Below are 27702 nucleotides of genomic sequence, written 5' to 3'. Positions count from 1 at the left end.
CTCTAAGCCCAGGTGCTCGGGGTATGCAGTGTGAATGCATGGGTGTTCCACAAGAGGGTTGTTAGAGTCCGATGTCAGCTCCAGACTAGAGGCAGGCCTTCCAGGCACCAGAGTGGCCTGGCTCTGGAGAGGGAATGCTCTCGTTCCACTGATCACCAACAAGACTCCCACCTGCACGTTGTTCATGGATCGGCTCATGTGATCTGACTCTCCAAGGTATCGTTGTCATTCCCACTTGACAGATGACGAGACAGAGGCACAGAGATGTTCAGTCATTGACCCAAGCTGACACAACTAATAAAGGACAGAATCACGCTTGGAAGCCAATGGTCCCGTCTGGGGCCTGTGTGCTGGGCCAGGCTATACCAGAAGCGCCTGCAGGAAGGCGGACTGGTCCACGGGCTAAAAACCATCTGATTTTGCTCCTTTATGCCCAGGGTTGGGGGGGAGCCACAAAGTGTTTGACGATGGAATGGTGGCTCCACAGAGAAGAGGAAGGGCCACCTGAGTGACAGAAGGGCGAGCCTAGTGGCAGGGGCAGCAGTGTTCCGTCATGTCCCTGTCATGCCCAGCCTCGCTGGGCCACAGGGACCTCAGCACTGGATTTCCACTTGAGCTCCTATTTCTGGGGGAGGGAAAAGGCCCCCGAGACTGAGGAGGCCTCTGTCACATGGGGTGTGGGATCTTCCCGGAGGTTGGCACAGCCACCAGCTCTGGCCACTGGCCCAGCTGTGAAACAGGAGCAGCGGAAGCCTCCTGTAAGTGGTGGGAGGCGGGGGAGGCCAGGCACTGTGGCCAAGCGTGAGCCCCCTGGGGGCTGTGGCTGTGGCTGAGGCCAAGGCCTGGGACCCTCCAGAGGGGAGCTCACCCTCCAGAGCTCCAAAGAGGCTGCCACCCTGGGCAGAGACCCCCGGGTACAAGCCAAGGCAGAGCAGGAGGCAGAGAGGAGACAGACACAGGAAGGCTCCCGAGGTTTCGACAGGGCGGCGGCAGACTGGGCCCAGGTCCCATGTCTCTGTGAGATTGAGACAAAGAGCAGCTCCATCTCTGAGTTCAGAAAGCCAGGCCAGAGTCCCCCTAAGCCAAGGACTCCGGGCCTTGTGGACCCATATATCTGGGCTGTCATGTCTTCTTTGGGGGCTTGGCTTCTTTATATTTCTGAAAGGCTCTTCTTGACAAACCATCTTTCTGTCAGCTGAGACAAGGGACTTGTTTACACCTTGATCAGCATCTAGTTCCATTCAGGAAACTTGTCATAAGCTCCTACTATGCACATCCCTAGTGGATGTGGATCTCGCCCCCCCACCCCCGAATTGGGGCACCAGGATGCTGCTGAGGGCTCTGGAGGCACTGCTGAGGCCCCCCGGGGAATGGCCCATGAGCCACCTGCCCATCTTTCTGCTTCCTTAGTTTGTTGTCATTGCTGTGGCCCCGGGGTTCATTTCCCATTCCACTCCTCTCTTTCCAAAACCGTTCCCGGTGGGTCCCCAGCCTGCCGTTCACCATGTCTAGCCTTTGGAGCCTCCCCTATGGCTCCTGCGCCTTCGACAGGTGGGGGTTGGCCCTATCCTCTCCTGCATCGCTCCCATCTCTCTGTACAAGTCAGTTCAAATCATCAGTAAAGTTGTGCCAGGCACTGTGCCGGGAACTGGAGACCCTGATGAGGTCCCAGGAGGCCCCAGGCCTATGGGAAACATGAAACAAGTGCTCAGCAGTTGGAAAATGCCATTGAGAGCCCTTTTAGGAAGAGGGATGAGAAATCTGGAAAGGCTTCTTGAAGGAGGTGGCATTTACATAGGGTCTGACAGGAAAATGGAGAGGATTCTCCAGAATAAATGAAGAGGGAGGAAAATGCTGGGTGCAACCCAGACACTGAGACCAGGGTGAGACCAGGATAAGAACCCTAAGGCCCGGGACTCGGCAAAAGGGAGCCATCGAGAATCTCTGAGCGGAACTGACTGACTGCAAAGGCGGTTATCAGTTGTTCCCTGGCCGGTTCGGGATTATGGTGCGGACAGACCTCTCCTCCTCCACAATGCCTGATGCCTACCTGTCCCCCAGGCCCTGGACCCTTGGTTCCACCTGCTTTTTCCCCTACCCAAACCTTGACATTGCCCCTGTCCTGCCCCAAATGCCTCTTCCTAGTTCTGGAGACCAGAGAGGAGGGGGAAGGGGTGCTGGGCGGAGGGCGCAGAGGCCTAGAGAAGGGTGGGGATGGAGCGGGGTGGGATGAAGGGGTGGAGGATGGAGGGGCGGGGATGCAGGGGCGGTGCTGGGCTGGCCTCAAGGCACTCCCTTCCCCTACTGTCTGCAGTTCATTCTTATCTTCACCGTGATCCAGTACCGGCCAATCACCTACAACCACTACCAATACCCAGGCTGGGCTGTGGCCATCGGCTTCCTGATGGCTTTGTCCTCCGTCATTTGCATCCCCCTTTATGCCCTGTTCCAGCTCTGCCGCACAGATGGGGACACGCTCCTCCAGGTGAGGGGTGGGGGCAGGCCACAGCCAGATGAACCGGGAAGGGGTGGGTGGATGGGGCTTCATGGCCCCCTTCTGAAGCACCCATCCACCCTCCATGTCTACCTCTCCTGCAGCGTTTGAAAAATGCCACAAAGCCAAGCAGAGACTGGGGCCCCGCCCTCCTGGAGCACCAGACTGGGCGCTATGCCCCCGCCATCCCACCCTCTCCTGAAGACGGGCTTGAGGTCCAGCCGCTGCACCCGGACAAGGCCCAGATCCCCATGGTGGGCAGTAACGGCTCTAGCCGCCTGCAGGACTCCCGGATATGAGCACAGCAGCCCGGGGAGGGCCCCACCCCCGCCCGTGCTCCCACCACAGAGACTGGGGAGAGAGGGGATGGGTGTCACCACCTGCCCCTGCCATGCCCTGGCCAGGGCGGCTGTTGTCACTTGGTCAGCACTGGTCATTTGTGCTCGTGTCCCCAGTGTTTACAGGTCCTTTGGATGCCAAGATGGCAGCTGGGGATGGGTTTGGGCAATAGGAGGGTTGCCAGGGGTGGGGCCAAAGCACTTTGGAGGGGGTCTCAGGCCAGGTCCACAGAGATCTGCTGGGCTTTACATGGCCTCTGATGCCCTCATACTCTGTCCGGAGCTGCGGTTCTAGGTGGGCCCTACCTGTCCTGGTCCTCAGGCCTCCAGCCTCCTGACCAGTGTTCCTGCCCCCAGAGCAGACCCCAGCCTCTGCCCAGGCAGATTTGGGTCTTCCTATCCAGGGGCAAGTTTGGGGCTAAGGGGCTGTACAGTGTTATTTGTTAGGCTGTGCTGCCCAGCCCTGTTTGTCTGTGTAATTATTTTTGTAAAAATCGTATTCTCTGTGGTTGCCACTCCCATGCCCCCCACCTTGGGCCCCTCTGTCTTCCCTGCCTGCCTGCACCTCACTCGGCTGCTCTGGGGTTTCCACACCTCATTCCAGCCCTGGCTGTCACGCCCAGCCAGCAAAGGCCCATGACCCAGCAGCCTGCCCAAAGCACTCGTTTCTGAGGGGTAGGGGTGGGGGTGCTGCTCAGCAGGAGGTTTGAGCCCCGAGCCCTAGGGAAGGGGACCTTACACAAAACCCCCTCGTCCTCCCTCCACCAGGCTGAGGTCCGGTCCTCCCAAACTGGGCTGCCCTTGTTCATGTGCCAAATGGCCCCATCCTGCGTGCCCCATCCCCTCTGGAGCCAGAGCTCCCTTCGCCCCAGCCCCGCAGTGTCCGTCTGTCTATCCTCTGTGCCCCTCTGTGCAGTGACAGCCCCGAAGAGCCGCCTCTAATCGTCTGTAGCAATAATGGTGCATCGCCCACCCCTACCCATCCGTGCACCACTAGGATTTTAAAGTCCATAGATTTTAATGAAATTTCTATTCCTGTCTCTGAGCTGCTGCTGTGCTTTGTCTGAGTCCCCCAGGGGGACAAGAGTCGGGGCTGAGATGAGACCTCTGCCTGCCAGGCCTTTGTGGAGGACCGGGAGAAGAAAGGCCAAAGGCTCTGGTGGTCAGAACCAGACACCAGGGGCTCAGCGAGGGGGTGGGGCAAGAAGGGCCAGACAGACGAGAGCCTTGCGTCCTGGCTCGGGCCCATCCAAGACTAGATCTGAAGCAGGCTGGGCCACAGCAGCTGAGGGGTGGGCAGCAGCGGACGGGGTGAGTTCCAGCAGACGCCAAGGCCTACTTGATGATCAGCCCTTCAGGTGGGGGCCTGGGGTGTAGCGCTGGATGCTGGAGTAGACACTGGCCTTTCCCCAGGGCTGCCCTGAAGCTTCCGGCCCCAGCGGCAGGTGGTAGCCAGGTGTCGGGGGCGGGGGCAGCTCTCGGGAGGCGGGGCAGGCAGGCAGCACTGGCCAGGCCCTGTCCAAACCCCAGCCTTCCGGAGCGGGCAAGGCCAGGGTCTGAGACCTGGGCTGAAGGATCCCACGGGCTGCTGCCTGAAGAGGAAAGAGCAGCAGTGAGCGAGCAGCGGCCTGACCTTCTGGTCACCCTGTCCGGCAGGGCCACCGCTGGGGTTGACCTGAGGCTGGAGGAGACATGGGAGGACCTGGGAAGTGCCTGCAGCTCCCGACGCATGGCTGCCTTCTGCTCCTTCAGCTCTGCGGGAGAGATGCCTCTGACACACAGTGCCCAGCAGCTCTGGGCTATACACCAGTGTGGGGTGGGGAGTGGGAGGCTGGGTGCTCCGGGGCCTCCTTGGAGTCCTCACCTGCCAGGGTGGGCTCTAGGCTTGCCTCGGAGGGCTGGGGTGCCCCTGTGTACTCCTCTTCCAGGCAGCGCTGCCGGGAGAGCTGGCTCAGTGCCTGGCCTGAAGCATGGGTGGGGCAGGGCAGGGTGCAGAGGCCAAGATCCCCATGGCAGGGCCCCCCAAACAGGCTCAGGCAGCCCATAGGGGTGGGGGGGACACTAGCTCTCCTGAAAGGTCCTTCTTGGTGAGGGGGTGGCTGGCTTGGACTCAGACTTAGGGAAGGGAAGGAGGCAAAGACAAGGGACAATTCAGCGAGTTAATCTAAAAGTGCTGACCTTGGGCTAAGGGGCTCAAACAGAACCTTCTGGATTCACAAACATAGGGACTGTGCACATGTGAGAAATGGCCACAGCACCCACACACACCTTTCCATGCACATGTGCACCCAGACAGACACACACACACACATGGCCTTCCCATGCCAGGTGAGAGGCCGTGGTGTCTACACTCGGCAGAAAGGCTCTGGGCAGGGAGGCCCCAGGCTGCTGCTCACCTGCAGGACAGGGATCATCCTCTCCAAGGTGTGACACTCCTCCTCTAGGAGGCTCCTGGGACACATGGGAGTATGGCAGCCACAGCCAGCTCCACGAGACCCAGTCTCAGTTAAGCCCTCCACCCAGCCCCTAACCTCCAGCCTCCCCACCACTAGAACCTCCTGCCTCAGCCCACCCTGCTTTCTGGGGCCAGGCACTGGCTGCAGCCTTCCACTCCTGCCAGCCTCTGCCAGGACAGGAGGTGTCCTCCCTGTGCCAACCTCACAGTGCCCACCAGCCTCCCTTCTGCATTCCTGCAGGGGCCTCCTCCAGCCTCCCTTCTCCCCCACACCACAGCCCCTCCCCAGCTTAAAACCCTGCCACAGTTCCTCTACAGTGGCCCTGCAGCAACCCACCCTTTCCACTTGTCAGCATTCCTCTCCTGGTCCCCACCAGGTGTGTGTCCCCCCTTTCCTCTCCCGCAGTCCAGTCCCAGTACTTGGAGACCTGTCCCAGCCCCATCCTCCCTGTGTCCACCCGACCATGCGCACTCAGGGGCCTCACCGCAGGTGTCCAGCAACCTGGTCGATACTGGACACATTCAGTTGGTCCTTGATGATGCTGAGGTCCCTCTGACAGCTGCTGGCAGATGAGGTCACTGTCACTCTCCCCATGTTGCCTCACCCCAGGCCTTCAGGATACAAATGCCACTTCTCCTAGACAGCTCTGTGTCTTTTCTCACAAAGGCAACATAATAGACCGCAAAGGGGAAGAGTTCTGGAGCTTGGGTTTGCAAATCGGCTCTGCCACCCTTCAATGTGCATGAACTTGGGCAAATGGATTATCCCTTCTGAGTTTCAGTTCCTCGTCAGTAAAAGGGGGCCATCATTCCTCTAAAGGCTTGTGTGAGAACTAGCAATAAGTGGCTGCTTATACACTTGTGAACATGCTCCTTCTCCTTTATCTCAGGCAGTCCCCAGCACTCTCTAGCCCAGCTCTCTTGGATCCCTACATATGGTTGTAGGAGGTCCAGCTCCAGGCCAGGAACTTCTCCAAGGAGCCAAGTGGAACCCACCAGCTGGCTGGGGTCCTCTGCCAAGCAGGAATAGCTCCCTCCTCTTCTACCACCACTTTACCTGGGTTCACCAGCTCTCATCTGCAATACCTCCTGTTCTGGCAAATCACACCTAGGCTCCTCCAAGGCAAAGCGCAGGACCCTGGGGCTATACTGGACCCAAGCCTGGGTCTGGTCCCTGCAGAAGGTGCACTGAAGGTAATTCAAGGGCTCCTTCCAGGGAACCATCAAAGGCAATCCTGGCCCCTTATCAGGCGCACAGCTAGCCCCTCTTAGCTCTGTCACAGGGCCTGTGTCTGAGGTTCCCACCTGCCCTCGCAGATGGCCTTCTGGCGGAGGCCTAGGAGCAGCTGCCTCAGTTCTTGGCGCATGAGGTCTCTTAGGAGGGGCGGTGGTGCCAGAAGGGAGGAGGGATCGGAGGTGGGGCGGGAGTCTGAGGCTTGGGAGGATCGAGCCTCTTGGAGCAGTGACTGTAGCATCACCACCTGCAAGGAGAGCTGGGACACCTTGCGACTCGGGAGAGAAGTGACGGAAGTGAAGGGGGCTGGGGGACTGAGGGGCATAGCGGAGTCAAGAGGGCTGGGGACGCTGAGATCCGGCAAGATCTCGAGAGATACCAGGCAGGACCGGGGACCCGGAGGAGGTGGGGTAAATCACCCGAGTCCTGGGACAGGCCTGGAGTGTGGCCCATCTGCCCACTCCCCACCTCTGCTCGTAGCTCCAGGCTCAGGTCCACCGTCGTCTCCCCCAGAATCCTCTTCACTTCGGGCCGCTCCGGGAGCGGAACGTGCTCCTCTACCAGCTCCCACAGAGACGGGGAGTCCCGGAGCATGGCCCACCCGCGCTGCCGCCCTCCGACGAGCGGCCAGGGGCTCGCACCCGCGGGAGAGCAGGTGGCCCGGCCGCGTTACCTGGAGAAGGCCAGTCCTCAAGGGTGGGCCCGGCCCCCTCGCACCCCGCACCCCCCTCGCCTCACGGGCCACGCCCCCAGCCCGTCGCTCTCCCCGGCCTGCCCAAGCCCCACCCTTGTTCTGCCGCTTGTCTCAGCGACTGAATTACCCGGTCCGGAGCCGCCGGTCTCTGGCGCTGTCCCTTCTGCCCCGCTTCTGGCTGACTCTCGGGGGCCACGGTTCCCTGTCACGGCCCCCAGGAGCCGGGAAGTGGGAACCGGGGCTCTAGCCCCGCCCCTTCCGCGCGGCCGTCACCCGGGAAACCGCGCCGCTACCCAGGCTCCGCCCCCAGCCATTCCAGGTGGGGTGGGCGGTGCCGGCTAGCCGGGAGTCCGACCCGCCGCCTAGGTAGGTGGTCTGTGAGTACGAACCATCCGGGCTCCCGACGCCAAGCCCTCTGGGCTCGTCTCGCGGCAGCTTTCGGCTTCGGGGCAGGTGGGAAGAACCGAGAAATCGGAGCCCACTGGGACCGTTATTACTTCATTGCCTCTCCTGGCCGGGAGGCAGCGGTAGGGTAAACCTTTCCTCCCAGAGTCGGCTAAGTCTCGCGAGCCACTGGGACCTGGGGAACCCGGACAGCCCGGGCCAGACAGACGGGTTAGGCCAGGTGCCCTCCCACAAGACACACGCGGTCTGGAATCTGGGCCCAGATTCGCTAACCCCAAGCAGACAAAGGGGCTGCTCCATTCACGTTTTTTACTAAAGCACCCACACAAGTTTCTGTGCAATGTACAAACAACGAGCCGGCCCTGGGGCTACTGCCTTCTCTCTGAGACAGGGAGGCGGGAACCAGACTGACTGATCTAAGCCCCACCCGCCCCCCATGCAAAAGCCCAACCTCAAGATCCCAGGCAGCGCCACAGCACCCCCTCTGGTCCCCTCCTGGGGTTGCTCCTCAGCAGGGGGCGCACCAGAGTTTGCCCCTACAATGTTGAATGAAAAAGGTTTCCCCTCCCCTGGGAGCATGGGGGATCCCCAGGTCTGAGAATTCCCCCTGGAAGCTACACTGCCCCCTAGTTGTACCTCCCACTCTTCCAGGCCCTAGGGGACTCAAGGGGGGAGAAACTGAGGCACAGAGAGGTGGAGTGGCCTAGCCCAGGCCACTCGGTGAGGCAGTGCAGGGGCTGGCCTGACCCTGACAGTGAGGGAGGACTGGGCTGGGGAGGGATGGGGCAGGAAGAAGGGTTGACCCCAGAGAGGGCCACACTGGAGGGGCTTGCCCAGGTTGGAAGTCCCCCAAAGTAGGTTCTGAAACTTCCAGGTGCAGCTGGGGGAGCCTATGGAAGACCCTCCGAAAACAGAGCCCACAGTCTCAGTCCTGCGGGGTCCCACAGAGTAGTCGCCAGCCAGGCTATCGAGGTCAGTCCTCTGGCAGGCAATCCTTGGCACTGGGAGCCTTTGTCCGTTAGTATCAGCCCCGGGGGGGCCATGACGGGGGCCGCCCAATGTCCACTGTGATATTGGTGAAGAGTGGTTGCCGAGACACCTCCAAGACCTGGTACCGCACTGACCCGATGCCATCCCGCTTCATGGTCAGCTTCGTGTTTTGAATCTTCGTAAACCTAGATAGGATAGAAGTGGGTCCAGATCAGGGCTACCCAATAAACCCAATATGGGATCTCTGGGGCTAAGAATCAAGCCACCCTGGCTTCTTCCAGGGATGGCTCAGTTCTCACCAAACCATCTGCCCGTCACCTGCTTGGAGCCCTTTTGCTCTGGCATCTGCTTTCAAAACAGATCTTATCCCCTTGAGTCCAGAACTGTGACACCCTCACAAATCTCTCTCTGATCTCAGCCTTTCTCCTAAGCCTTAGACCCAGACACAGGCATCCAACAGGCACCTCAAATGCAAGGGGTCCTGTGTCAGTCATCATCTGTACTCCCCAAGCCCCTCTTCTCTTTGCTATCTCTCTGTCCCTTACCACTTACTCACTGAGCAGTCCCCAAGTACCAGGTTCTGCTCTTAAGTACCAGGGACACAGTCAGGAACAGGACAGTAAGTCCTTCCTCTAATGGCAAGTCTGTTCCCCTAGGGGAGACAGGTAACAGACAAGGAGCACATCAGAATGCTAAGGGGGAGACAGGGCAGAGAGACCAAGATGGCTGCCCTGGGAGGCGTAAGCACATGACACCAAAGCTGACAGCAGGGGGAAGGGCATTCCAGGCAGAGGTAAGCACATGCTGACCCTAAACTGGAAATGAGAATTTGCACAGCCAGCGGTTCGAGTTTAATGGGCCAAGGGCGTAAGAACAGCTTGGAGGCTGGAGCGTGTAGGGATAGGGCTCTGGAAGTCATAGGTTGCAGGTTTTTTTATTCTAGGAGTGAGAAGACAGGGATTTTTAGCCCAGTGGGAGGCAAGTGGGGAGGGCCAGAGGACAGGAACAATAGAAGGACGAGGGGGAAACAGGGAAACTAGTGAGAAGCGACTGCAGGAGTCCAGACAAGAGGACAGAGGCGGTGCTGGGGCAGAGGGGGTGAAGGGAAAAGCGGAGGAGCTCAGAGATGTTTTGGGAGGGGCACAGGTACAACCTACTGACGGTTTAGACACACAGGGTGAGCGAAAGAAGAATCCAGGGAAACTAGATTTGAGGCAAAAGCCACTAGGTGGATGGAATCGTTCCTTTCTTTAAGCCAGAAATGCCTCGCTGTCTTGCCACTTCCTCACCCAAGGCGGACATCACTAATTCATGAGGACACGGTGACCCGAAACAGGACCAAGGCTCCCGGCATGTGCTTTGAGAGTTCCCCGCCCACCTTCACTGCAACTGTTTTGATCCTCCTGCTCCTTCTGAGCTCAGCTCACATCCCTCTCCAGAGCTACCCCAGCACCTAGCACTCTCCCTCAGATGCCCTGCAGCCCCTCTCCTCTGGTCCCTGTCCACCCTGCTTTTCATTGAACTGCTTTTCCATCAGCTCCCTGGACGCCCAGTGCTTCATGCTCCTGCCAGAGGCCAGCCCACCACTGGTGCTGCAGCCTGTCTCCCCACTCTTGCACCTGGCTTCAGAGCAGAACATCCCTACTGTTCTATCCAGGCGTGTGGCAGCCTCACACCCAGCACACCCCCTAGGCCCCGTGATTCCTCCAAGCTTCCTTCCTGGCCCACCGGCAGCTCTGCCAGCCCTTCTTCACCTTCTTCAAACTCAAAAGGTGATCTTTCAAAGCTGAATCTGATCCTGATCCTTCCCTGCTTAAAGCCCTCCCATGACTCCCCATCGCCCCTGGCACAAAAGTGAAACTCCCAACCTGGGATCCAAGACCCCAGACACCCAGCACTGACCCCACAGCCCATCCCAGCCCTCAGCGACTGTAATACCAGAGTCCCAGACTCTTAACTTATACCACGCACGTTCACATTTCCAGACTCCTGCAAATACCATTCCTTTTCTCCAAACTGGCCTCCTCCACTAACCCGGTGAATATAGCCCTGTGCCCAAGCAGGCGTGTGACAAACACCTGTTGAATATATGATCTTTCAAACCCTGGTTTACCATCACCTCCTCCTGGAGAGCCTCCCACCATCACTCTCTCTTCTGCCGGGACAGCACCTTGCCCTGATCACCGGGGCCATAGCTGCCTGTCTCCCTCACTAGAGTGAACTTCCTACGGGCTGTCCAGCAGGGACTGGTTCCAGACTCCCCCTGCCCACTCCCCCAGGTTAGAGCAGTGCCAGGAAGCCCTTGTCTACACTGCACATGCCCTCAGGTGCCTCTCCCGGCTGGCACCAGCACCTAATGTCGCTAAGTCCTCAGGGACGGAATGGCCTGCTCCCGTCTCAGAGGGATCAGCACTGTCTGTCCGTGCCCTGCCCCATGTTGCTCGGGCCACCTTCATTGGGTCCCCAGGCCCGGGAGCTGTGCCTGGTGCCCGCTACCTCTTGTCTTGTCTGCTCTGGCATAAGGGAGGTTTGTGAGGACACCAACGGGGATGTAATCTACTCAGGGAAGATTTGAACCCTGCCTTTACATTGTTGTCACCTCTAGGAATTAGGCGAGGGATGACAGAAGTCTGGGGTGAGGATGAGCTAGGGGTTGGGGAACAGGGATCAGGGGCATGGGAGTCCTCTCCAGGAGTCAAGGGGTCAGAGGCCTTGGGAATCACGTCTGGGGATCAGTGGCACTGGGAAGTCCCTTCCAGGAAGTAAGGGATTAGGGGCACTTGGGGTCACCTCTGCGGGTTGGGCTCGTTATGCTTGTCCCGGTCGTGCTTGATCATGCGGTAGCGGCCTATGCGGATGTCTGGGCGCGAGATCTTCATCCCAGTCAGGGAGATCCTGGGGATGGGGACAGACGGGCTGGAGCAGGCACCAGGAAGGGCAAGGAGCCTCGCCCGGTCTGCGCTGCACCTGCTGCACCCAGTCTACTCCCCGCCCCGCCCAGACTCACCGGTTGAAGATGTCGTCATCCTCGCCACCCCAGCCCCAGTACTCGTTGGGGAAGCCATTGATTCTCAGAAACTGGGCTTTACTCAGGCCTGACACACCTCCGAAGTAGCCGGCATAGGGCAGCCTGTGGCACGGAAGGGCAGGAGTCAGCTGTGGGCCTGAGGGGATTCCAGGGGGAAGGCCGGAGATGGGGTGAGGGGCCAGGAGCAAGGGGGCGCTGGGTGCAGTACCGACCGTCAGGGCAGGAGTCTGGGTCCGGCTGAGAAGGGAGCCCTCACCGGAAACCGAACTTGTCCATGGCAATGGCAAAGTGGCGGGGCTGGTCACCACAGCGGTACAGGTTGCGGTCATCCATGGGGACCAGGTCCACGTCACTGAAGATGAAGCAGTCATAGGTGGCATCCTCTTTCAGTGCCTCCAGGAAGCCTACGTTGAGCAGCTTGGCCCGGTTGAAGGTGTCCTCGCCATGCTGGGGTTGGTGCAGGGGACAGGTCAGCTCTGGGCCTGTGACTGGCAGGCACCGGCCACTTTACCATTGGCCAGAGTGCTCCCCAAGGGGCTCCTACTTCCCCGCATCCCCCTGACCCCACTCTGAATGGCTCCCCTAAGTCCTGCCTTCCAAGACCTTCCAGGACTTGGCTCCAGACTCCCCTCCAGCCGTTGCCCTCAGATCCCAAGGCCCAGCTGCGATACATTCCTCAGCAGCCCTGGAATACTCCAGGCTCTTTAATGCCTCGAGACCTTGCTGTTAGCTCTGGAATGCTCTCCTCTGACGGTCAAGCTGGTGTGTGGACAGGCATCCCTGATCACACCCCCTGCCTCCGCGTCATCGTTCGTTCTATCCTGTGAGCTTCACTGAGTGTCCGGTTACACTGGGACTTAGAGCGCTCGTTCTCCTCATTCTTTCACCCCTTCATCCCAGCATGCCCTGCAGCCCTGTCCTGGGTGCCAGGCACCTTCCCTGTGCCGGTGGGAGCCTTTGAGGAGAGCAGCCCGGAGCCCACTGCATCCCTGCTGAGCACACTCACAAGAGAAGATGAACAGTGAATGCCCCAAATGACCAGCGTCGAAGACAAAGAAACCATAGGGACTGAACCATCCAGCCCCTTTGACTCGTCTGGATCCACATCCAAACCCCCAGGCAGCCTCTGAGACCGGGAGAGGACCTGGTGAGATTCCCCAGTCTCCCCCGCAAAACGTCAAGACAGGTGTACAGGCAGTCATGGCCCAGAGAGCTGGGGGTCCCCTGAGCAACGGGGCTGCGGGGCCAGGCCTCTTTGAGGCTGGGTTCCTGGCCATGCATGCCCACACTCCCAATTCTAGCCAGAGCAAGGAGGAGCCCATGGAAGGAGCTGACTGCTGAGCCCCCTGTGCCATCCTACCATCTCTAGGCTGGAGCAGGGCACGGCCCTGGAGAAGGGTCTTTAGGCAGGCCCCTTGAGAGCGAGAGGAGGAACCATGGCTCCTCCTTCCCACCAGCCAGCCTGAGCCCCACAGGGTGGGAGCGGCTCGCCCTGCTTGCTCTCTCTCCTGGCCCTGCACCTTCCCTCCCACCAGCCCTTGCAGCAATTGTGCATTTTCTCCTGGCTCATCGGCTCTCCTTTCTGACCTTTCTCACCAGCCAGGAGCCCTGAGTTTCTCCCACACGGCTCATAAACATGTCCAATTTTACCCCATCTCAAAAAGAAACCTCTCCAGCCACCACCCTACCTTTGCCTCCCCTTCTCGTTAGAGTGTTTTTTTTTTTTTTTTTTAAGAGTTGCCTCCAATTGGCTATTTCCATTTTGTCAAATCTGATTCCGTCTTCAACCCACTGCAATCTGCTTCCGCCCCCACCATGCCCCTGAAATGGTTCTCGCTGGGCCCACCTTGTTGCTAAATCCACTGGACGCTGCTTAGTCCATATCCTTCCTCCCCCAGCAGTGCTCACGTAGCTGCCATGCTTCCTTCTGGACACTTACTCCTGGGCTTCTGGGACACCACACTCTCCTGGGACTCCTCAAACCTCTCTGCCCAACCTTCCAGTCTGCGGTGCTGTCCCTTTCTCCACCCATTCCTTACATGCTGGCTTTCCTCTCTCATGCCCTGAGCTCCCCAGGCAGGATGGACGTTGTTGGGTTTAGAGACCACCTGCATGCTGGTGGCTCCCAGATCCCTCTCTGCACCTCAGACCTCACCGCTGGGAGGACTCATAGGTCCAACTGCCAGCTGAACATTCCTTTCGTACTTCACGCAGGCACTCAGACTCATCCCATGCAAAAAAAGAATCCAGGGTCACGCTGTCCCTGAGACCTGGCCCAGAGCCTCCGTTCCATCTCACTCACAGGCGCAGCTAACCCATACAGCAAATGGCCAGGAAGAACCCTCCAGGTGTCCTGGCGTCTCCCTTTCCTCTCTCTCTACCGTGTTACATCTCTCCCTTCACAGCCACCACTGCTGCTGGCCCACACACAGGTGCACTGTCTCTTTGCTGAATGTCATACCCCTTCTCAACTGGTCACCCTGCCACCAGCCTCTCCCTCCGTCCCATTCCCCACATGCAACCAGAGCGATCTTCCCAGGAAGCAAGCGTACATGTTACTCCTCACTTAATCCAGTGGTTGCATGCTGCCTTTAGGCTGGAAGTCAACTGCTTCGCTTGTCTCTGGAGACCGTTCTGGATTTGGCCTGTGCCAGCAATTCCAGGCTCATCTTTGCTACCCACCCTACATGCTGGACCCCACACCTCCACCAGTGGTTCCCGAAGACACGAGACCAGCTCTCTGGGTGGGACCTGGGGCCTCCAGTACGTCTGCAGACTGATCCCTACTCATCCCTCAAGACCCATCTCAACTTCACCCCACTTCACTTCACCACCACTTCACCCCAGGGCTACTGTTCAAGGCCCCTCTGTGCCCCCACAGCCCCCTGCTCCAACTCATCCCACACGGTCGTCTTGGAGTCTATGGGGATCCAAGTCCAAGTATGGGAATCCCAAGTACAGGAAGGAGGAACTATATCAGATCCTCCCCGGGTCCCAGCAGCCAGGCCTCACCAGGCCCAGGGCAGGGCTTGGACCCTGAGCTGAGTTCCTGGGGCCTCTGCTGTGGCCATGGCCCTCTCACAGACTTCATCCCTCTTTCAGGCTCTAACCCACCCCCTCCAAGGGCTGCTCCATAGCCCCTCACAGCCAGCTGACCCTAGGTATCTACACGGGGCCCGCCAAAGGTAGACCATGAGGCTCATCTGCGCAGAGGCTAGGCACACAGCCATCAGCATGTGTGCCAATGCTCATGTGTACACTCCCCATCATGCACCTGCAAACTCTCCCACGTGAGCAGGCACGTACACGGAGCCCCACACGACCACAGGCAGGTGAGAAGCCATGAATGCTCCCGCCCGCACTCATGCACTGAGAGGCACACGGGTCTCCCCAGCCGCAGGTGCTCACGGTGCCCAGCCCTGGGGCCCCAGGCAGCACACCTGGTTGATGACATAGACGCCATAGCGCAGCCGCTGTCGCCTCAGGATGGGGTGCAGGTAGTGGAGCCAGTAGCGCAGGTGGTGCTCCCGGTGCCGGAAGGGGATGATGACTGCCACCGTCTGGGCCGGCGTGCAGTCGGGGGGCGCGTAGCGGCCGCCCAGGAGCACGCCTGGGTTCTCCCTCTGCACCCGCTCCAGTGGCATGGGCGAGGTGAACTCAATCAGCAGTCGGCCCACTGCAGGCGGGACGGCGGCAGGAATCAGCTGGCCATCGGAGGCCAGGGACACCAGCCCTCTCACTCAGCCCCAGGGGGAGGCCAGGGAAGCCCCGGAATGGCCCTCTTGCAACAGACCCGGACCCCCTGTACCCCCATGGGTCACTCCCTGAACCAAACCACACCAGTCTTCTGCCCACCCCTAGAGGCCGGCCCTACCCTGCAGGCTCACCAAGGCCCGGCGGTGACTCAGGACAGGGAGGCAGGACAGGAGCTGTGGGGCCGGGCCGGGCGCTGGGAGACTCGGGGAGCCCCGAGCTGGGGGCAGTGGTGTTGGGCCGAGAGAAGTTGGTGCTGCTGCTGGCAGCTGGGTGGAGGGCCCGGGCAGGGCCACGGGCACTGAAGCGGCTGAAGAAGGCCAGGTGCTGGGCGTAGACGTCAAAGTAGAGGATGACGGCCACAAGAAAGTGCAGCAGGCAGAGGAGGAGCACGGCCTTGCACACGCGCTCCAGCGTCCCCCCCAGCAGTCTGCTCATCCCGCAGGCGGCCGCCGGCCCGCCCAGTGGGCCCGGGCATCCGGCTGCCGGCCTGAGCAGGGGGAAGAGAGAAACAGACCCAGCGGGTCAGGGCCAGATGAGCCAGGCTACCCAGCCCCCGCCCCTGCCTGCTGCTCACCCTCACAGACCCGCATCCATACGCGTATTACCTGCTCACATCCTGTGACACTCGCGGACTCCCATTCACATGGACACAGTCCCTGGCAACTCACTGCTCACACAGCCTCACACACCTGAGTACTAACCCACAGACACACACGTTCCTCATTCTCGCTGCCACACATATACAGAAACACAACCTCATGCTCCCACACTCAGGTGCACGCCCGTATTGCATGACTGGACACACAGCCCTGTGTGTCCTCAGAAACATGAACACATGACCTCTGATCACAGTGGTTCATACCTCCCAATGAAAACACATTTACTTGCAGACCCCCCTGTGTACCTGTGCCCCAGAGAACAGACACCCCCACAGGCCAGCATCCTCAACGCAGAACTCCTGGTCTGGGGAGGCACGACCATTTACTGAGTACCTAGCATGCAGGAACCCTTGGTACTCGTGACTTCAGTTAGTCCTCCCAGGACCATGGTGGGCAGTGGTGTGGTTGGACAGGTACCAGTGACAAGTAGGCCAGGCCAACTAGGACCAGGCTGGGAAGTGGCCCTCAGCATCCAGGAGGCCCAAATATGAACAAGATGTTTATGGGACCCCTACCCTCCGGAGTGGGAGCTCAATATACAAAGTGGGGCATATGACACCCCTCCTTTAAGACCTCAAGGATTGGGATGAACTTTCTGGAGTCTGCCCAGCACTTGCTGGTTCTGATTCCGGGAAGAAGGAACGCCTAGGCCCTGGAGACACGTCCAGGACCAGCATGCCAGGGAAGGGTCTTGGGCCATGGCTCCAGCTGGGGTTCCAACAGAGCAGCACTTCTGGGGGCTGGGTCTCACTCAGAGATACATAGCACCACACAACCACAGCCACCGTGGGTCCCAGCTAAAGTCACCTGCACTCACAAACACTGAGAACTACATGGAGTCACAGACACACCCCAGTGACAGTAACAGTATCAGTAACAGTAACGCAGAGTCACACACTCACAAACAAAGCCGCTGCTCCTCGACGTACACAGCCATGCATGCAGGTTCCCGGGCAGCTTGGACGCCCGGCCCCACGTGCAAACATTCCCACCCCTCCCTCCGGGGCAGGGGTTCTGGGTCAGGCTGGCCGCCAGTCGGCGAGACGCCTTAGGGCGGGGCTGAAAGGCAGACCGTCCTGAACACGTGGCTCCCCGGGGCGGGGGAGGCAGTGAGGACCCGGTGGGTGTGAAGTCTGGGGGGGGGGGGGGGGGGGGGGGGGGGGGGGCGGGGGGGGGGGGGGGGGGGCCGGGGGCAGGGGGAGTGGAGCGTCTCCCCGCGCCACGAGGCCAGGGCGAGCGAGGACAATAAGGGAGGCAGGCAGGGGGCGGGCAAGAGGAGCCCGGGGCGGGGGATGAGGAGGGGAGGGGAGTGAAGAGCCGAAGGGGAGGGATGGGGGAGGGAAGGGGAAACGCCAGGCCGGGGTCTGGCCGCCGGCGCCTCTCACCGGCTCCTGGGCGGGGATCGCGGGGCCGCGCTCGGGGCGCTCCTCGCGGGGCTGGGTCTGGAATGTCGGGGCCCTGGGCTGGGGACCGCGCGCGCACCCCTCTCACCCGGCGCTCGGGGCTCAGCAGGGGGCACCGCTCCAGCTCGGGCTGGGTTCCCGGCTCCCGTGGCTGCGGACGGCTCCGTCCCCCATGGCCCGGCCCCGCCGCCTCCCGCCGCCCGGTCAGCGGCCCCCGCGGCCCCCGCGGCCCCCGGGCCGCCTCCTGCCGCCGCCGCGGGCCATGGAGCCGAGCCGCCCCGGGGGGCAGGGCGGGGCCGGGCGGCCGGGCAGACCCACGGACCGGCGGACCGATGGACCACAGCGCCGCCGCCTCCCTCCCGCGCTACGGCGCCTCGGAGGGGCAGGCCCGGCCGGCGCGCCCGCGCGCGCGCCCCCGCGGCCCCCGCCTCCAGCGCGCCCGCACCCGCCGCGCGCCTCTGCCGTCCGCCCCTGCCGGCGGCCAAGCGCGGCGGAGCGAGGGGACAGAGGTGGCACGGGACCAGAGAGGGTCGGAAGAAATCGGTAAGGCTCATCCCAGAGGTTGGATTTGGGGTCCAGACTGGGGAGCGTGTGGGTGTGGGCTGGAGCGCGAACTCCGCCAAAAGGGGTCCTGGAAGTTAGGCGACTCTAGCAGGGAGGTTAGGAATTTGTCCTCTCATTGATGGAAACAGCATTATAGGTCTGCTAGCGGTCGCGGGGTGGGGGTGAGGGTGGTTGTTGGTTGGGCAGGACCCTTAAAGGCGTGAGAAGTGTGTGGCAGGGGCTTCTAGGATGACAGGATGTTGGTACAAGATTGCACAGAAGAGGGAGGAGGAGCTGGGGCCCTGGGAACAAGGGACCAAATTAGTTACTGGCAGGGGATGGCACTGGGATATGCAGAGGCAAACGAATGGGCTCCAGGCTCCACAGGGATAGACAGTGAGGGATGCCTGAGGGTAGAGCCTGATAGATGTGGCCCATATGGGCTTAGCAGACAGAACCTTGAAGACCTGGGACTGGGAGGATAGCCCCCTCCTCTGCACAAACATCAGGGTCCATTCAACCCCAGTGTCCCTTGCTCCTTTCAATAAAGATATTCAAGGCTAGAGTCCTCAGGCCAGCACCCTTCCTCTCCACCCAGGAACCAGCTCTGTCCAAAGCAGAGACTGTGTATGAGACAGATACCAAGAAGCTGGCATAATGTTGAGGCCAATAGGTCGGTTTACCCTCTCCCCATGAAAGAATGTAACAAAGGAGGGCAACAGGAGCAGCACTGACCCAGACAGAAACCACGTTTATTTCACAAACACTGGGAAGACGGGTTGGGGAAGAGGCGGGACACAGGTGCACAGCTGCACACGGTCATCAGCAATCCACTCCCCACACCGAGGCTCCAGCCAGGTAGTGCCTCCAAGTTGATGGGCAGCGAGAAGCCAAGTGCAGGGAGGGCCCTGAACACCAAGCCCCGTGAAAGGCCAAGGGTGACAGCTCCAGCTGTCCTGGGAAAACCACAAATAAATAAGAGTGGGACACGGCCCCACCCAAACAGATAATCTAGTCACCCATCTTCACTCTGGAGGTCTGCAAAAGAAGAACAAGGAGAAATCAGGCAGTGACAGAGGAATAAGTAAGACAGTAATAACAAATGACATAAGGTCAGCTCTAGCAAACCCATGGTGGGATGGACAGACCACAACAGATGGATGATGGGACCAAGACGGACATGCTGTGACAAACACCAATGAACAGGGACAGTCAATCAACCACAGAGTTAGGCTGTGGGACAGAGAGAGGAGTGGCACATGAACAAGACCCATTACCAAGAGTCAACCCAGCTAAACATTCACATTCAGACCTGATCCTCAGCCACACGTACCCATGTTAGAAAAGATGCACACAATTCAGACATACTGTTCTACTCACAGAATAGATACACACAGGCCTTGAGACCCAAAGTCAAACACACCAAGACTGACAGACAAGGTCCCAATCCAGGCTAGACTACAAATAAAGACCAAAAAATAATACAACAGAAAGCCCCAATGAAAGACCTATAGACATAAAGCAGTAGGGAAATAAATGTTACACTAGTCAATGATACCACACTGGAAAGCTTCAAAAGGGGAAAACCGAAAAATGGGAATTAAGTGGCGGGAACCACTCAGTTCTATGGTTACAGATGGAAAGAGAGTGAAGCTGGGTTGGGGACAAGGACACAGGCTCCCCAGGGAATTCATCACCTGAAGGATTGCAACAATGACGCCAAAGAGGCCAATGGCACTGCCAAAGATCTCCACGATGAGAATCTTCACAAAGAGGCTGGGGTTCTGTGCATCAGCCAGGGCAGCTCCACTGCCCACGATGCCCACGCAGACTCCACAGAAGAGGTTAGAGAGGCCTACTGTGAGGCCAGCTCCAAACATGGAGTAGCCTGAGGGGATGGAAGGAAGAGTACTGAGGCCAAGCCAGGCACAAAGGGAGAGGAAGACAAGCCCCCAACATGGACTCATGGGGCTAGTCACCACTCCCAACTCTGCAAAGCAGGCCAAACAAATGGGAGTGAATGTTGAAATGATAGGTCTAAGCTGGGGCACAGAAGTGGGGAAGCAGACATAAAGCCCCAGCTTTTTTCCTTCACATATCCACCTACCTGCATGGTAGTTTCGATGCCCAATGGCCTGAGGGTCAGTGGCACTGAAAGGCTGCAGGAGGCAGAGAAGTAATCAGAAGCCACTCTCCCTCCTCCAGTATCATTAATCACTGTATAGAACATACTGGAATAGATGCCAACCCCACCGTGGTTCTCCATACCTCAGCCATGTTGCTGATCACAATTGCCATGATGATGCCATAAATGGCCACAGCCTCACAGAAGATGATGCTGGTAGTGGTGGGCATGGGGGTGGAGAGGAGAAAAAGATGAGAAAGAAACAAATCTTCCTCCCCCAGAGAGTCCCCAGCCACCACTTCCCCTACTGATTTCCCACCCCATCAGGAGGCTGGTCAGAAGCAGCATGTCAGGTCAAACAAACAGGGAGCTCCCAATGCAGATGGTCTGGCAACCCTCCAAAGGTCCTACATTTACCTGACCAGATTCTTGGTCTTGATCCTGGGAGCCTTCACCCCTCCTCCAATGATAGAAGAGCCAGTAATATAGATGCCCCTAATGGAAAGATGGAAAAAAAAAAACAAACAAACCCAAACCGATGAGCAGAGCCCAAGCTTGTCACTGCCCCCAAGATCCCAAGATGACTAAGGACCCACTGACACCACCTGCTATGACTCACCTCTCTCCCCAGTCCCACCACCCCAACACTCACCATGCTGCCCCAACCACAGACAGGGAGATAGCTAGACCAATGCCCAAGTTTGACCACATGAAGGGGGAAGTTTCAGTCAGGAACCTGGTGTGGAAACAGGGAGGAAAGCAGTTTCAGCCTTGGTGGAGAAGTGAGCACAAAATCCATATCCCAACCCTCCGAGCCCACTAGTCCTGAACACTGAGATAAAATACATCTTATGTCCCAAAGGTCCATGTCCCATGCACCTGGGGATGGGGTGGAGTAGGGGCTTAGATCAGTGAAGGAAAGCTGCAAAGAAGCACCTAGGAGAATCCTCTCCCTGCAGTCCCTTACCATGCCACATCAAAGCGGAAACCCAAGTCAAAAATGGTGTAGCAAATTCCTGCAGGAGTGAGGAAAAAAGGGTTAGAGGCGGTTCTCTAGAGAGAAACTTCTCAACTTAAACAAGAAGTCGCTACCCAGCTGTAACGTCCCCAAAGGTCTGCCTACAGGTAAGTCAAGGGAGACTTGTCAGGCTGGTCTCCATGTGAAAGCACGGCTATCTATTCAGACTCCTCGGCTCAGGCCTCCATTTTCTGCCACTCCCTCACTAACCTACAGTCTCCCAGTGACACCACCTCCCAGACCAAGACCCTCCACGGCCATCTACCAGTAGGTCTGAATACCCTGGAGAAAGGGAGAGCGCACCGGATCCCACCAGCTGGATCTGAGCCGCTGTTTACCCAACAAGCTGTGGGTGGGGGGGAGGGCAAAACGACCAGGAAAAGAGGAACTGGAACGGCCGGCTCGTGACCTAAGCAGGCCCCTCTGGAGCGAGCGAGGGATCGCAACAGTGAGATGGGGGAGGGGCGGTAGTGACAGAGAAGTACGGAGCGGCTCCCGCGGCCCCCACCTCCACCCGTCCGCGCCCCTCCTCAAGGGGCTAGAGATCCGGGTCTCCTTTGTCAGGGTCAAAAGCCCCAACAGCCTTGAGGCAAGTCCTGGGGCCCCAGACACGGACCCCACGCTGGGGCCCAGCATTCCCGGGACCCCACTTCTCCCGCTGGGCTCCAGCCCCGCCAGCGGGGCCCGAATGCTGGCCCCGCCCGCCAGGGCCCGGCCTCACCCACGACCAGCATGCAGGCCCAAAAGGCCACGAAGACCCCGGAGTAGAGCAGCGCTAGCCCCGTCATGGCGGCAACGACGGCGGGGCTCGGGTCTGTGGGGCCACAGCTAAACCCGCGTCCCTGCGTCCACCGTGCGCCCCGCAGTCTGTCCGCCCGCCCCGCAGCGTCACCTGACTCACCCACGTGACGCGCGGGCACCACGTGACTCCACACCCAACCCTGCGCCACTATACGTCCAGAACTTTGGCGACGCCAACGCGCTGAGAATTGTGGTTGTTGTAGTCCCTCGCTTCAGAAAGAGATCCAGCTGTTCTCAGTACCTCGACCTCGGGCGAGTCACTTTCATCTCTCCAAACCGCTCTTCCTCAGCCCCTATAGTCAGCTCCACTTGGGCTCACGGGCCCCGCTTTACACCAGAGCCTCCTCACAGGCCGCCTCAGCTTGGCCTCCAAGCCAGTGCTGATTCCATGGAACTCCTCCCTTGCTGTGCTCCCCAGTTCAGCAAGGGTGTCTTGCTAACTTTGCTTATGCTCTTCTTTCTGCCTGAAGCACGCTTCTTCATGTTCATCTCGTTGCCCAGCTAACATCTATTGGTCCCCAGGAAGCACTCTTCTAGGAAGCCTTCCCTAACCCAGAGGCAGGGCAATGTGCCTGCTCTGGGCTCCCCTGCTATCCTGGTGGTTCCTATGAAACTTGTCACTCTTCAGTTTAAAATGCCATTTCAGGGGTGCCTGGGTGGCTTACTCAGTTAAGCATCCACCTTCGACTCAGGTCATGATCCTGGGGTCCTGGGATAGAGCCCTGCATCCGGCTCCCTGCTCAGCAGGAGAGTCTGCTACTCCATCTCCCTCTGCTTGTGCTTTCTCTCTCAAATAAAATATTTAATAAAATGCCATTTTCACTCAGAATAAAAGCCACAGTCCTAGTAATGGCCTACTACTAGGCCTCTCCTGGTACAGCTTCCCATGCCCCTTACCTGATCTCATCTAATATTCCCCCATTAACTGCACTGGCCTCCTTGCTATTCTTTGAACATACCAGCCATACCCCCACTACATCATTCTTGCATTTGTTCCCTCTGCGTCTACTTATCCATATGGCTCACTCCATAACTTCCTTTCAGTCTTTGCTTACCTTCTTCAAAAGGCCTTCCCTAATCATCTCGTTTAATACTGCAATCCATGGGCACCTGGGTGGCTCTATGGGTTAAGCTGCTGCCTTCGGCTCAGGTCGTGATCTCAGGGTCCTGGGATCGAGTCCCGCATCAGGCTCTCTGCTCAGCAGGGAGCCTGCTTCCTCCTCTCTCTCTCTCTGTCTGCCTCTCTGCCTACTTGTGATCTCTGTCAAATAAATAAATAAAATCTTAAAAAAAAAATACTGCAGTCCACTATTCCTTATGCTTCTTCCCAGCTTTAAAGTTCTCCATAGTACCTATCACCATTTCCATACTAAGTATTTTGTCCATCTCTCTTCCTCCACCCCCCATGAGAATGTAAGTACCATGAAAGGGTTTCTGTTGAACTTACTGTATTTCCAGTGCCTGGCACACAGTGGGTGCTCCATATGTATTTGTAAAATACACAACTGGTGCCCATTTTGTCCGCTGCCACAGTCAGTTTACAGATCTGCCTCTACCAGTAGACTGGGCACTCCCTGAGAGAAGGGACCACATCTCTGTTTACCTGCTTCTTCAACATCTTGGACAGTGCCAGTATGCCAAGAGTGTCTGCAAACTTGGTAATGAAGAAATGCCCCATGGGACGCCTGGGTGACTCAGTTGGTTAAGCGGCTGTCTTCGACTCCGGTCATGATTCCAGGGTCCTGGGATTGTGTCCCACATTGGACTCCATGCTCAGGAGAGAGCCTGCTTCTCTCTCTCCCTCTGCCTGCCAATCTGCTTAATTGTGCTATCTGTCAAATAAATAAAATCTTAAAAAAAAAAAAAAAAGTGCTCCCAGGGCCTTCCCTCCTCACTGAACGTAGTTTCACTGTCTTGCAATTGCTTATTTAACTGCCCCTCTTCCTAACTACACTGTGAGGACAGGAATCCAGTTAAATACAGTTCACATCTCCACTCAGGACCTATAGTGTTTGATGAATAAAAAGAAACAGAAGGAGAAAAAGTATCCAGTTTATTCAAGTTTCTGTGATCTCCTGTGAAAAACAAAATAGGAATCAGTATAGACTAGCATTGTCCAACAGAAGCTTCTGAAATAATGGAAACGTCCTATAGCTGCATTGTCCTCTCCTGTGGCTAAATGACCATTGAAATGTGACTAGTGTGACTGAGAAATGGAGTTTTTATTTTTTATTCTTAAAGTTAACTTTTTTAGTAATCTGTTGACCCACCATGTTGAACTCATGATCAAGAGCTGCACACTTTTCCAGCTGAGCCAGCCAGGCACCCTGAGAAATTTTTAATTTTAAGTAATTCAAATTCACGTTTAATAGCCATGGGTGTCTAGTGGTTACTTTGTCAGACAACACAGGTCTACACCAGTGGTTCTCAACTAGGGACAGTTTTGCCCCTACAGCAGACACCTGTCAATGTCTGGAGGCATTTTTGGTTACCACAATTGGGTATGTTGGTGGCATCGAGTGGGTGGGCAGAAGCCAGAGACGATGCTAAATGTACTATAGTGCACAGAATAGCCCCCCCACAGCAAAGAATTATCTGGTCCAAAACGTCAATGGTACCAAAGTTAGGAAACCCTGGTCTAGACTATCTAGGACCTTTGACAAGGGCAAACCCTCAATTGCACATCAGAAACTGGGACTGGCCAGAGGTCCTGGGCTGTTCCCAGGAGGACAGATGGGCCTGTAAGACTTCAGGAAAGCCCCAAATCAGTTCCATCAGTCCAACAGGTATTTATCAAGTCACTATATGCTAAGCCTTGTGCCAGGGGCAGGACAGGGACAGAGCAGGGTTCCCTTCCTCGGTGAGGGGCTGTCCACCCTTCCCTGAATCCAGGCTCCTTCAAGGATTCTGGCAAAGGAGGCGGATGCAGGGAGCATTAAAGGTCTTTGCAGCAATTCTTAAGTCCATCTGTGTCTCTGGGTCAGATGGTATCAGCTGCTTCCCTCATCCTCGTAGGCGATGGCAATCCCTCGTCTTCCACTCACAGCTCCTGTCACCGGTGTCTGACCCAAACGGGGCTGCAACCCTTGCCAGCTCCGGGAACTAAGGTACAAGGCTGTAGAGAGAGGGGACTGAGGCCAAGTGGGCAGAATCTGAGGAAAGAGTTCAGCTGGGAGCAGAGACTTGGCACACTTACCTGCAGGGCTGCTCTCAGCCAGCTCTAGCTGGGGCCGCAAGGTCAGGGCCAAACACCCAGGATCATCTGATGGCTTCCACACAGGTGGGGGTCGGAGTTCCCCAGTAATGAGGGACACATCTGGGGTGTCCCACAGTTCTGAGTCAGGTGGTGGGAGGGGCACGTGGAAGGGAGAACCTGGGAGGGAGAAAGAGGATCCATACTGGCCCAATTCCTGCCCCACATGTTTCCAGCTCAGGCAATACCCCAGCACTCACCAGGCAATAAATCCGCATAATGTGTGAGGTGGGGAGCCAGGCCTGCAGGTGGCCAGGAAGGGTTGCAGGCAGCTTCCAGCTCACATGGTGCCAACACAGGCCGGAAGAAGCCACCAGAAGGCTGTGGAGCTAAAGCACCAAGAGGGCAGGCCAACAGCACAAAGACATCCACTTCAGGGAAGTTGGCGAGCTTGGGAGGTGTGGGCCGCCCCAGGGCCAACACATAGCTACGCTTGCCTGCAGCCTGAGCCAGGTTCCGCAAGTGTGCCAGTGCCTCACGGTGTTGGGCCACACCCAGTGTCCCTGCCAACAGCCCTACCACACGGGCATCTTTGGCCCTCTCTACCAGATAGTGTCTACGTGCCTTTAGCCGCCCAGCCCGGACACCTTCATCCTGAGTCTGCCCTGTATCTGGGCAGCAGGTGAAGAAGGGCTGCCCTGGTGCCCAGCCCAAGAGCAGCCGGCTCAGGTCTGGGTCAAGATCAAGGTCAGCACTGGCTGCAGAGCCCCCCACATAAAAGGCACCATATTCTTCCAGACACCTCCCTGGAGCCAGGGGGAAGCGGCGCCCAAAACGCTCCAGGGGCTCAGGCTCTGGACTACAGGAGCCCACTGGCAATGGAAGAGCTGGGCTGGAGACAAGCAGGTCCAGGTACCGCGGGCGCAGGAGAGTGGCCAAGGCCTCTGGAAGAAGGAGGTGGTGTTAGAGTTGGGGTCTGCCAAAGGAGGAACCCCATCATCCCCAGGAGACTGAATGTGACCCAAAAGCAAAGACTGGGATCAAGCCCGTATCAAGAGCTCTGTGGGAGTATATTGAAATGTGACTATCAAGGCACAAAGTAGCTGGCCCGCCCTTCTTGCATGCCCCAGCAAAAACCCTCACCTAAGGCGTGGGCACAGGCCGGCTCACTTAGCAGCACCACAGGCGCTTTGCCGTCTGGGTTCTGGGCCTCAAAGGCCTTGGCACAGAGCTCCAACTGCACAGAACGTTGACCAAGGACGAAGGCCACAGGCAGTGGGCGGGCTGGAGGGCTTAAGCAGGCAGGGCCAAAATGTACAAGGGCCTGAGCGCCAGCTTGTTCAGCACCCAGTACATCCACACAGCAGCTGCAGGGGAGATACCATTAGTGAGAAGAGTTCTCATCAGGAAAACAGCTGCTGCCCTTCACGGGAAATGTGAAGCCTGAAATGTCACCAGTGAAGTAAACGATGTTATAAATGAAGAACTGTCACTCAGGGGAGCAGCTATAAGAGGAAGCATCATCATCAAGAAAAGAGACAAGCCACTGGGGGCAGACACGGTCATAGAAGGGAAACACCAAGAGCCTCGGACCCTGTACTTACTCCCCAGCCCCTACCCTTGCCCCCAATCCTCAAGCTCAGATTCATACCTGCCATAGGCCGTGTCGCCCAGAATGAACATCTTCGACCCTGTGGTCCCCTCCAGTCGTGCAGCCACGGCCCCAGCATCTCCCAATAGCTGGTCAGGGAACTGCAAGGCCACCTGTAAGTATAAGCCACAGAGTCAGGAACAGCCTCTCCTCCACCCTCTTCAAGAAAAACCGTCCAGAGGTCCCTGCCTAACCTTCAAAGCCCCTCCTCCCAGAGGAGCAACTGCCCCCGTCCACCCCCGCCCAATCCTCACAAAACTATCCCCATATCCAGATCTTCTGGGAGACCCATTCCAAGGTGAGCCACGCCTCCCTAACCTGCCCTCACCCGCTGACACCCCAGGTCACGGACAAATTCAGCGACTCTCTCCAGCTCGTACACGCGGTGCAGGTCCTCTGGAGGAGTGAGCTGCCCCGGGGAGCCCGCCTCTCGCTGCAGCGCTGCCTCAGCGGGGCTGCTGAACGTAGACTCCATGAGGCACTGCTTGGGTGGCGGGAAGCAGCGGGGAACTCCCTCGGTCAACTTCAGGCCCCGCGTCCTTAAAAGCAGCCCTCAGTAAGTCAGAGTCATTTAATGAGAGCGGCGAATCTGGGAAGTCGGTGCGTAGCCCTCGGACCACCCCTCCACGCCTCCAAACTCGCGTTTTTCGGCTACACCACTACACGAGGGCATGTGGGGGATTGCTTCCGGGTTTTTAAGGCGGGGCTGGCAGTAGTTTCGCCAATCTTAAACTAGCACTGCTCCCGCCTTCCAATCCTCGCCAGGCCGCCCTCAGAGAACCAATGATCTGCTCCAGAGCCCAAGTCAATTGGGAGGCAGAGGAAGGCGCGGAGCCTTGTGGGTATTGTAGTTCCCCTGGTCCTCTTCTCCAGCGGCTGTTTTTCCTGTTCAGACCGCCAATGGCACTCGGAAAA

General features: G+C 58.1%; 5 protein-coding genes across 31 annotated transcripts in view; 1 reads left to right on the top strand and 4 right to left on the bottom strand.

Annotated features, from left to right (window-relative positions):
• Window positions 1-3877, top strand: part of SLC6A9 (solute carrier family 6 member 9) — a 31460-nt gene extending 27583 nt beyond the window's left edge. For all 8 annotated transcript variants that reach the window (XM_059374481.1, XM_059374479.1, XM_059374475.1 and 5 more), the window contains 2 exons: window positions 2315-2485; window positions 2599-3877. In XM_059374481.1, the coding sequence (XP_059230464.1) occupies window positions 2315-2485; window positions 2599-2793 (366 nt within the window). In that variant the 3' untranslated portion in view covers window positions 2794-3877. The remainder of the gene's footprint in view (window positions 1-2314; window positions 2486-2598) is intronic.
• A 105-nt stretch (window positions 3878-3982) lies between these two features.
• On the bottom strand, window positions 3983-7771 carry CCDC24 (coiled-coil domain containing 24). Of its 11 annotated transcripts, none has more exons than XM_059374487.1 (9): window positions 7343-7770; window positions 6990-7194; window positions 6593-6780; window positions 6345-6461; window positions 5773-5850; window positions 5229-5283; window positions 4697-4766; window positions 4508-4586; window positions 3983-4424 (listed from the first exon to the last, which is right to left on the bottom strand). In XM_059374487.1, exons 2-9 carry the CDS (start codon window positions 7113-7115, stop codon window positions 4187-4189), a joined length of 951 nt encoding a protein of 316 aa, XP_059230470.1. In that variant the 5' UTR covers window positions 7116-7194; window positions 7343-7770; the 3' UTR covers window positions 3983-4186. The 11 variants fall into 11 exon arrangements, with proteins under 11 accessions (XP_059230470.1, XP_059230471.1, XP_059230472.1 ...); XM_059374488.1 differs by having other exon boundaries at window positions 5773-5847; window positions 7343-7769; XM_059374489.1 differs by having other exon boundaries at window positions 6593-6768; window positions 7343-7769.
• A 144-nt stretch (window positions 7772-7915) lies between these two features.
• Window positions 7916-17688, bottom strand: B4GALT2 (beta-1,4-galactosyltransferase 2). 4 transcript variants are annotated; one of them, XM_059374471.1, is made up of 7 exons: window positions 17439-17688; window positions 15526-15881; window positions 15079-15314; window positions 11895-12085; window positions 11618-11740; window positions 11401-11505; window positions 7916-8795 (listed from the first exon to the last, which is right to left on the bottom strand). In XM_059374471.1, the coding sequence occupies exons 2-7, from the start codon at window positions 15827-15829 to the stop codon at window positions 8645-8647; spliced, it is 1110 nt and encodes a 369-aa protein (XP_059230454.1). In that variant the 5' UTR covers window positions 15830-15881; window positions 17439-17688; the 3' UTR covers window positions 7916-8644. The 4 variants fall into 4 exon arrangements, with proteins under 4 accessions (XP_059230454.1, XP_059230452.1, XP_059230451.1 ...); XM_059374469.1 differs by having other exon boundaries at window positions 17545-17685; XM_059374468.1 differs by lacking the exon at window positions 17439-17688 and adding an exon at window positions 16956-17060.
• Window positions 17689-18730: 1042 nt separating this feature from the next.
• ATP6V0B (ATPase H+ transporting V0 subunit b) lies at window positions 18731-22053 on the bottom strand. The gene is made up of 8 exons (XM_059374467.1): window positions 21864-22053; window positions 21092-21140; window positions 20777-20860; window positions 20542-20619; window positions 20268-20337; window positions 20107-20158; window positions 19697-19887; window positions 18731-19037 (listed from the first exon to the last, which is right to left on the bottom strand). Exons 1-8 carry the CDS (start codon window positions 21928-21930, stop codon window positions 19011-19013), a joined length of 618 nt encoding a protein of 205 aa, XP_059230450.1. The 5' UTR covers window positions 21931-22053; the 3' UTR covers window positions 18731-19010.
• Window positions 22054-23568: 1515 nt separating this feature from the next.
• Window positions 23569-27702, bottom strand: DPH2 (diphthamide biosynthesis 2). 7 transcript variants are annotated; one of them, XM_059374460.1, is made up of 6 exons: window positions 27116-27690; window positions 26788-26900; window positions 26280-26503; window positions 25397-26080; window positions 25140-25316; window positions 23569-23775 (listed from the first exon to the last, which is right to left on the bottom strand). In XM_059374460.1, exons 1-6 carry the CDS (start codon window positions 27260-27262, stop codon window positions 23717-23719), a joined length of 1404 nt encoding a protein of 467 aa, XP_059230443.1. In that variant the 5' UTR covers window positions 27263-27690; the 3' UTR covers window positions 23569-23716. The 7 variants fall into 7 exon arrangements, with proteins under 7 accessions (XP_059230443.1, XP_059230442.1, XP_059230445.1 ...); XM_059374459.1 differs by lacking the exon at window positions 23569-23775 and adding an exon at window positions 23980-25058 and having other exon boundaries at window positions 27116-27688; XM_059374461.1 differs by lacking the exon at window positions 23569-23775 and adding an exon at window positions 24962-25074 and having other exon boundaries at window positions 27116-27689.

This window comes from Mustela nigripes, chromosome 14 (assembly GCF_022355385.1).
Source record: "Mustela nigripes isolate SB6536 chromosome 14, MUSNIG.SB6536, whole genome shotgun sequence".
Taxonomy (NCBI): domain Eukaryota; kingdom Metazoa; phylum Chordata; class Mammalia; order Carnivora; family Mustelidae; genus Mustela; species Mustela nigripes.
Note: the sequence above shows the minus strand (reverse complement) of the source record. Positions and strands in the feature narration are given on the sequence as shown.